The following is a 9,678-nucleotide window of genomic DNA, read 5'->3' as shown; positions in this document are numbered from 1 at the left end:
CAGCAGGAAGCAGATTATTCTCAGGGGGATCGCACAGTCTCAGCAGAGCAGAAATGTAGAAGAGAGGAGACCCAGAGGTGGAGGTCACCTTGGGTTAATGGCCACTAGGCTGTTTTCCGCAGTTCTGTTTATGCCCCGGGGGAAAGCTTGCTTCCAGAGCCTGTTAATTCACGGTTGGGGTCAGCTGGAAGGACACTGTGGGCTGAGTAAACCACAGCGGGTCCACTTTGAGTCTCGGCAGAGCTTACAGCAGTCAATGGATGGCTCCCCAAACATGTTTCCACTCAATAGACCTTCACTGAGCATCTGCTGTATGCACACCATGTACCCAGTGCTGGGAAATAACCATCAGGGGACAGCCCCTGCCCTGAAGTTGCTGACCGGTTGTTGTCCGCACGGTCATGAAAGAGAAAGAATTTGGACAAAGGAGAGAACAGAAGGACGCAGGGTCCCCGATGGATACTCCCGGAGGACCTAGAGAGTGTGGTAGTGGAGCCTGAGGACAGCTTTGAGCAGTTCTGACCATGCATCTTGACAACCAGGTTTTCACAGGGGTGGGCACACAGGGAGGCCACTCTGCTTTTGTGGAGATAAAAGTTGGTCAACTTCCAGCTTCCTCAGAGGAACGTGGTGAACTGGGATTGTAAAAGGCAGAAGAGAGGAGCCAGCGACAGACTGAATCCCTGCCTTCCATGTAGCAGGTGTCGACGGCAGGTGCACGAGCACGTTTATAGCAGTCAGCCCAGGAGCCAGGCACAGAGTGGCCTTCGCAGAGGTTTTCCCGCCGTGGCTTGTCTCCCATGGCCCCAGGAGAGGTGGCAGACAGACAGCAGGGCTCATTGAGAGCCTCACATCAAGAGTGTAGTCTGACCCCTGCAGCCTGTGGATGCCCATGTTCACTAACAAGTAGTCTTCACACGCCCAAGACAGGTTCCAGAACTGCTCGGGGACTGGAGGTAGAGCAGCGAAGAAGACGCAACCTGTGGTCAGTGTTGTGGCGGGGCAAGGGCGATGGGGGTAAACAACCAAGAAAATAAACTGTAGTATAGTTTAAGTCTTTAAAAATGAAAGCTTTTTGGCAAAGCCCAGAGAACAGAGTAGCCTAGCTTCTTAAGGAAAGAAGGCCAAGAATGTGCCCCTGAGGTGGGCTCTGGTCCCTGCCTTCCGCAACACCTGACCCACAAGATTGGGACATGGCAGTGGGAAAATGCCGGCAACCTAGAACCCCTTTGTCTCAGAAGACCGACCATTACCACCACAACAGGTAGAGCCCGTTACATGTAAATAGTAATAACACCCTCGTTAGGCTCCCTTCTGAATGTGTCCACGGCCAATGAAAGCAGTGTCGCTGTGCTGCAGAATCGTGACTACAGGATAGGTCGACACGTGTACCTGTGGATGGAGCAGGGGCAAATAATTGTATAAGCCAACTCAGCAGGCCGAAGATAAAAGGGCTGAGGGGTAGCAGACAGTATGATCGAGGCTTTACGTAGGTTGTCTTATAAAAATCCTCTGACCGCCACGGAGAGTCACACTGTCCCTATTTTTAGGTCAGGAAACAGGCTCAGAGGTGCTCTTTGACCAAGGTCCCTTGCCAGGAATCATAACAGCTGGGGCTCAGTCCTGGATCTGCCTGAATCCAAAGTTCTTATTCTTCTCCCTGCCCTATAGCAGCCCAGGGATGGGGAAGGGGGAAAGTGCTATTAATTCGTCTCCTGCTCTGAGCGGGCCCATGTAACAGGCTTGATGGGTGTCACCTCACTTAACCCCCATACCCAGCCAGGGAGGGATTAGCTGTGCCCCTTTTGCCAATGAGAGTACTGAGGCTGAGAGGCTCCCAGAACTTTCCACCCAGGCCCCAACTCCACAGCCTAGGCTGGAGAGGTCACTGAGATCCAGCCCCTTGTCGTCATCAGGAGGAGGGCCCAGCCATGGGCATGATCAGCCAGAACCCAGACTGGGTTGTGGAATGAGCCAAACAGGCTGTCACAGCAGGGAACTCAGGGAAGGAGGAGGCCACATCTGGGCAGGGAGACAACAAAGTGCTCTAGGAAAAGGGGAACCAAGAAGATGAAGTCTTTGAGAGGTCACTGGAGCTTTGCCGTGTGGGGATGGTGGTAGGGACAGACCCCGAGGATAGAGGGAGCAGCCAGGGGAAGGCAGGACCCAGGCCCTCATGCTTCCAGGAGAACCATGCTTAAATCAGCCCCCACTGGGCTCAGAATCCTGGAGGAAAGGAAGCCCCACTCTCCGACTCAAGAAAAAAGGGAACTTCGATGTCCTGCCAGCCTGGCCTGCAGTCAGACAGCTGAAGTGCCACTGGGTCTCTGAGCTGAAAATGCGTTCAACCAACAGCTGGATTCCCTGAAGGCTGTGGTCGCACAGCCATCCTGGCAAGGACAATGCCCTGTGCACAAGGCTGCAAAACACCGATAACTTTAATTTCATTTCATGAAACAGTCATCATTTAATTGGTAGGAAGTCTGTGTTTGAAATGGCATCTGGCAGGACGCTGCTCAGTGTCCCTGCACAGCAGACCTGTGGCCCCTGGAGGCCTCAAGCCCACACACAAGCGGGTCCCCTCCAAGGCCCTGGGGTCCTCATCACCCAATCCCCAGGGAGTCCCGTAAGGTTCCTCATAAAGGAACAGCTTCTGTTGGCTAAACTGCTGTGCCCAAGGCCACGGGGCTGTGCCAGGTCCTCGCAGCTAAGGAGCACACTATCCTGTTTGGCTTCCACAAAAATAAGAAAAAGCAACTTTCACCCCTTGGCATGCCGATCAACCCTTGGGGCCCCAGCCACCAGCTCTGGGCAAAACTGAGCCCAGTTTAGGCCAACCCAGACCATGACCCCAAACTAAGAACCACTCCAGCCTGCCCTTGATCAGTGCCTCACAGCTGACCAAGGGCTTCCTCAGCATAAGCCAGAGCCGTCTTGGCTTTGGACAGAGCTGCACCTCATCCCGACTTGACCAGTTATGGGCTCCGTGACCTTCGACAAGTTACGTAACTTGGCTCCCCTTTGTCTCCCCGTCCATCAAATAAGACTGGAACTCCCAACCTCTTTCTCCCTCACATCGTTTCCAGAATGAGGCATGTGCCTTGAGTTGAAAATAAACTTATGTGTCGAGCAGGAACACCTGTCCGCCGCTCACACAGAGCACTTCTGGGACCAGATGTGTGGGGTTTTTCCATACCAACCAATTCTCCGACACCAGCTGGGTATCCTCCAGTTCCATGCTGACTGTCTCCCTGCGTGTAGCTCCTGATGCCACGGTCAAGGGCTCAGGACTACATGGCTTCAGATACCAAATTGCAAGTCCCAGGTCGTCCCTTGGACTTCTGACCAACCAGCTATACACGACCCCCTCCTCAGGCTCAGTAGTTTGCTGGAGCAGCTCAGCTCAACAGAAGTCAGGGAAACACTTATGTTCACCAGTTTATTATATAACAAAGGACACGGATGAACAACCAGATGAAGAGGTTCATGGGGTGAGGCCCTAGAGGGTCCTGAGCACCGAGGAGCTGGGGCGCCTCACTAGGCACGTGGATGTGCCGTCCAGGAAGCTCTCAGAACCCCGGACTTTGGGGACTTTTATGGAGGTTTCATTGTGTAGCCACAGTCGATTAGTAACTCACGTCCCAACCCCTTTTCCTTCTCCAGAGGATGGGGTGGGGCTGAAAGTTCTAAATTTCTAATCATGGCTTGGTCTTTCTGGCGGCCAGTCCCATCTTGGAGCCACCCAGAGTTGCCTCCTTAGTACAAAAGATGCTCCCATCACCCAGGAAATTACAAGGGATTTAATTTAGGAGCCCTGCGTCAGGAATTGGGGTCAAAGAACAAATATTAGCAGGAACTGGGAACTGGGGGCAGAGTCCGGTGTGTGTGTGTGTGTGTGTACATATGTATCTTATTTCACTCTGCCATCTCACAAGGCCGTTGTGGGTGGGATGTGTAGAAGTGTCAAGGGCAGAGTGTGTTAACCTTGAGAGAGGCCAGGGCAGGTGATGGAGTCATCTCCCATCCAACCAGAGAAAACTCTGGCCCAAGGGCAAAGAGCCAGACCCAGGGCTGCCAACAGTAGCACTCCCCTTGCCCCTTCTCCACCCCAGGCAGCCCAGGGCAGGAGAGGGGCCATTCTGAGACCGAGGTGACCATCCACGCAGGCAAGGTGCACTGGGAGCCAGATCTATGAGTTTCTCCTCATCTCTGGAGCACTGGGGCCTGCAAGGCCTCAAAGAACTTCTTGGGGACCTTCGACTCCTAAAGAGGTGTGCCCTATTGGACTTCCCAGAGTCCACTGCTCCCCAGGACCCCAAGCCAGTGGTGGGGAAGATGCAGATGGCAGCCTCACCTTGCTGCCAGGTGATAACAGCCCTGTCTGGTTTCTCTCTCCCGCGCAGACCTGGCTGAGGTTTTGCAGAGCCCCGACGGGAACTGGGTGGCCGTGAAGGATGGTACTCTGCCACATACCCGCCTGCTAGCCAAACCTAAGAGTGGCACATTCCAGGCCCTGGAGGCGGCCTCCAGCGTGGCCTCTGCCTACGACGAGATGGGCTCCGACAGTGAGGAGGACTTTGACTGGAGCGAGGCCTTGAGCACACTGTGCCCACGGCCCCGAGGCCGGCCCAGGAACCCCCAGCCTCAGCCCACACAGGCCCAGGGCTCGGACCAAGGGCCCTCAGCCGCCTCCTCCGGGCTGTCCCCAAACCCCGAGGCCATGTGCTCCGACTCCGAGACCTCCTCTGCAAGCTCTTCCCGGGAGGCTGGGCGCCGGGCCAGACTGTCCTGGGTGCAGAGGAAGGCTCCCAGGGACCCCACAGCAGAGAAGATGCGCCTGCAGGGAGAGCTGGATGTGAACTTCAACCCCCAGGCAGCCAGCAGGGAGACCTCAGACAGCAGCGAGCCCGAGGAGGCCCCCCACGCTGCCGACTGGAAGGCCAGGAGGTGGAGAAGGGCCCGCGTGGGCTCAGAGGAGCCAAGCGAGGAGCTGTCTTCTCCCAACGCCCATTCCCAAGGGCTGGACGTACATCAGGTAATCAGACTGGCGCACGCTTTTCAGCAGGATGTGCCCTCCTCCAAGCATGAGCCGTGTGGAAAGGTTTAGAATTCACAGACCCAGGTTCTCATCTTCACTTGCTGCTAAGGAGCTGGGTGGTCTAGACAGCTCACATCACTGCTCTGGGGCTCCGTGACCTCCTCTCTGGAGACGAGAGCTTGCAGTTCAAAGGGGGTTTGCAGTGTGGCCCCCAGAGCAGCAGCAGCGCCACCGGGGAACAAGTTAGAAATACAGATTCTCAGGCCTGGCCCCACTCAAAACTCTGGGGATGGGGTGCAGGCATGTGCAGTAACCAGCTCCCCTGGTGATTCTGCTGCACTAAAGCATGAGGGCTGCTGGCTCAGGGTTAAGGGTGTGGGGTCTAGAGTCAGGCTGCCTGGCTTCAAATCCAGCTGTGTGAGCTTGGGCAGGGGCTCGGTTTCTTCATCCATAAATGTAGATAGTATCACAACCCACTTCAAAGAATGTGATGAGAGAATAAGATAATGTTTATAATGAACTAAGCTCTGTCCTAGACACAGTACAGGGCTGAGTACATGTTATTTCAATATGATAACTCAGGCACAGGTTACTCACTTTCTGTGATTCTTTCGGCCCCCTTCACCCCTCCCAGAATCCTCAGTGGCTCTGTCCTCATGGATTAGCTCAGGAACCTCCTTTGAGATTATGATAAAAGCTATGGACTCTCTCCGTAGAAAAATGCACCTGTACACACACACACACACACACACACACACACACACACCTGTATGCACTCACGTACCATTTTGCTTTGAATGACCTTGCAGAAGCAATGGATTGCATTTGAAACTGAGAGTCTAATGGAAGATCTAGGTAGGCTACCTCTGCCTTCTGTAGGCTCACATTGCTGTCCACTTGACTTTTCACAGTCCTGGAGAAACCACAGCCACTTCTGGAACCCCACTACATCTCCAGTAGTACTCACCACCGTGCCCTGCATTCTTAGTTTGGGTCTCACCAAAAGCAGGCTCCGAGTCAAGGATTTAGATGTAGGTTTAGGTGGAAGGAGAGCCCAGAAACCTCAGGAGTGACCCAGGGCAGTGAGAAAGGCTGTTAAGGTCCGTTCTAGACAACCGGGGCCCCATTCCACCAGGGACCCACCGAGAAGCCATGTGGGACACCCCCCACACCCGAGGACAGGAGCATTCATCCACAGTCTCCCATCTGCCTTTGGTTCAGAACGGCCCCACCCAGGGGAGCATCAATGCCACGCACAACCAGGCAAAGAAGAAGGGAGAGACCCAGGTCTGAGGTGGGAAACTATCAGTGAGCCAGAAACTGCCCCATGGCTGCAGGCAACCCAGGTAGCTCTAGGGGACAGAGGCGGGGACAGCACCCGTGTCTGCTACGATGCCCGTCTGCGAAGGCATCTGCCAGATCCCTGACCGAGAGGCCCCTGTGAACACAGTTGGGGGCTCAGGCCGTCAGGTCACAGAATCTGGCATCAGTTCTGCCTGAGCTGCTGGTACATTGCCTAGAAAACATCCTTTCTTTGGTCCAAGGGCCGGTGTTTTCCTCTGTAAAACCAGATCGTTACAAATCTGCCATGTGGGACTGTTGTGATCGTACAGTAGACATACAAACTTCTGTTCAGTGATGACTCCTTGTTCTCTAGCTCAAGGGGAGACTGTTTCGCAGAGACTTTAGGTCACTTGCCCGAGGGATTTTCTTGAGGGTTGACTGCATGACTCACTTGCCGTGTATGCACAACGGGCTGAGTGAAGCTTCCTATCTGTTGTGAGGTGGCTTCAAAGTTTTCTGGTGGTAATCTTTGCAAGGTGGCGATAGAAGATCGAGTCAGCACGAAAGCTCTCGACCCTCCCTGGCAGTGTCATCTCTTCCCCAGTAGGTGGCAGTGGTGCTGCACTAAATTAAGCCCTCCTTGCTCTCCCTCTTCCTTTATTAAGGCAGCTTTCTTCTCAAAAAAAAAAAAGTGTGTATATATATATGTATATATATATATATATATATTATAAGGTTAGATATATTTCATGAGGTTAGAGCTTATATATGTGTGTATATATACATACAGAGATGTATATGTATTTTTAACTGTTTGCATATTTTTAATTACATAAATAAATGAATATAATGTAAAAAAAAATTGTGAGCATACAGATATAGTCCCCTCCCGACCACAACCTAAATTCCCTCCATCTCCCCCAAAATAACTGCAGTCGTATGTATTTGTGCACTCATGTATGTGTAGTACTTCTAGAAATAGAGGTGTTAAAAGGTATCTGTATTTTAGCAAAATTGGCCTCTTACTCCATATTCTCCTGTCGCCTGCTATTAACAGTCAGCGACGGAAATGTCTGCACACGTGTATGCACAGTGTCTGCCAAGGATTGCCTCGCGGTGGTCCCCAGCAGGGAGCTCGGGAGTGGAACCCAGCTGTCCAGGGTGTAAGCAGTAATGGTTCACGTCCTGCAGAGAATTGTAAAACAGTATTAAGTCCAAGAAAAGTCAGTCTTTTTATTATCACCTTGCACCATGCAGGGACAATTCTGAGCAACGTAACTTACAGTTAGACCTTTAGTTCCTCTGTTCTTTGTTCTTCAGGATAATATGTGGTAAGCTCTAACCTTATTTTCCCAAATTAAGCATTTGCCACCAAATTGTTAGTAAATAATTCATCTTTTGTTTGCTGGCTTCAGAGGTCCCCTTTAATATACATACGCCTTCTTTTATTTCATGAGCCTGGTTTCCTTATGCTCTCTATTTTGTTCCGTGGATGCAGAAGTCCCATTCATGTACAAATACAACTTTCTTTTAATTATAGTAACTTTGTAACATACTTTCATATCTGGTAGATGGTCTTCCCTTCAGTTGCTTTTGTTGGTGATATTTTATAAAGTGTCTTAACTTTTCTCAATCCTTTACTCATATAAATGACTTTTTACAATCTTCTCTTCAAGTTGAAAAAGATTTTTCAAGTTGATTGGATTGCTCCAAATGTATTTATCTATTTGGGAAAAATCTATGTCTTTATAATATTGCGGCTTCCCATCCAATGGTGCAGTACCTGTCTCCATTTGTTTACTTTCACTTTTTACTTTGTTTTACTTTAAGTTGTAGAGATTTTTTTCAAAGCTCTCCTACTTTTTTTGTTCAGAGGTTTTTCGGTATATGTTTTATTGACATTGTGGATGAGATCTCTATTATCTATTACACATTCTTTTTTTATGATTTTTTTATTATATTATGTTAGTCACCATACAGTACATCCCCAGTTTCCGATGTAAAGCTCGATGATTCATTAGTTGCGTATAACACCCAGTGCACCATGCAATACGTGCCCTCCTTACTACCCATCACCGGTCTATCCCATTCCCTCACCCCTCTGAGGCCCTCAGTTTGTTTCTCAGAGTCCATAGTCTCTCATGCTTCATTCCCCCTTCTGATTACCTCCCCTTTCCTTATCCCTTTCTTCCCCTACCGATCTTCCTAGTTCTTATGTTCCAGAGATGAGAGAAATCATATGATAGTTGTCTTTCTCTGCTTGACTCTATTACACATTCTAATCGATTTCTGATGGTGTACAGATCACTACTGATTTATGTTTATATTTGATAACTTAGCACCGAATAGGTTCTTAGTTCTAATCATCTTTCACATGATTCTCTTAGCTATTCCAGGTAGGTCATTGTCTTGTGCACACGGAGGATATTTTTATGGTTTTTCCCATGATTTATACTTACTTCTCTCGCTCGTCTTACGGCCCCGGCAACAAGCCGCGCTCCACTCTGAAGCAGTAGTGACACTGGCGTTCGGTCTGTGTCCTGCTGCCGTCCTCGGCACCTGCTTGCAGTGCTGCGTGGTTGACTATGTTGCCTCCTCTACGTTCAGGAGATACTCTCAAAGTGAAGAAGCATCTGCCTATTCCTGGCTTCCTAAACGCTTTAAAGCACAAATGTGAGTTTTATCAACTGCTTTCTGCCATCCCTTGAGATGATCCTATAGTTTTTCTTCTTAAGGATTGTAAATCACATTAATAGATTGCGTAGTTCTGAAACATCTTTTCATTTGTTGCATAAATCGTATTGCGTCCTGACTCCTTTCTATACAAGCTGGTTTCTATTTGCAGGTTTCCATGTTCATGCCATCTTGTTCGGCTTTGCTATCAGGTTATACTAACGACGTGGCAAGGATTCTCTAGTTTTTACTATTTTCTAGAATACTTTATATGACATGACAATTTTCTGAAAGTTTGGAAGAATTCACCTATAAAGCTATCCAGGTCTGCCCCTACTGACAGGCTGTTTTAGAAGTGAATTTTATATGTTAGAATAATGTGGAAAACATATATATTAGTGGAAAACATATATATTAGAAAACATTAGAAAACAGGAAAGTAAGAGGAAAATATTACTTAAAAACAAAAAAAAAATTTGTTGAGATTAATAAAATGAAAAGCTGGCTCATATATATATATATTCATTGTATATATATATTTATTTATTTATTTATTTATTTATTTATTTATTCATTATATATAGATAATGTATGTGTATATATAATGAATTTCCCCTCAAATGCAGTTTTGTTTGCATCCCACAGGCTTTGATATGTAACGTGCCCATCATCAAATTTTTCTA

The 9,678-nt window shown here is 49.2% G+C and overlaps 1 protein-coding gene across 1 annotated transcript in view; it reads left to right on the top strand.

Annotated features, from left to right (window-relative positions):
- LOC103680478 (myosin VIIA and Rab interacting protein) overlaps positions 1–9,678 on the top strand; it is a 206,289-nt gene that overhangs the window by 142,038 nt on the left and 54,573 nt on the right. Inside the window, exon 8 of the mRNA XM_008709989.2 lies at positions 4,404–5,035. Within this exon, the coding sequence (XP_008708211.2) occupies positions 4,404–5,035 (632 nt within the window). The remainder of the gene's footprint in view (positions 1–4,403; positions 5,036–9,678) is intronic.

Source organism: Ursus maritimus, unplaced genomic scaffold (genome assembly GCF_017311325.1).
Source record: "Ursus maritimus isolate PB19 unplaced genomic scaffold, ASM1731132v1 scaffold_20, whole genome shotgun sequence".
NCBI lineage: Eukaryota > Metazoa > Chordata > Mammalia > Carnivora > Ursidae > Ursus > Ursus maritimus.
The sequence above is the reverse complement of the archived record's forward strand: the minus strand, read 5'-3'. Positions and strand labels throughout refer to the sequence as shown.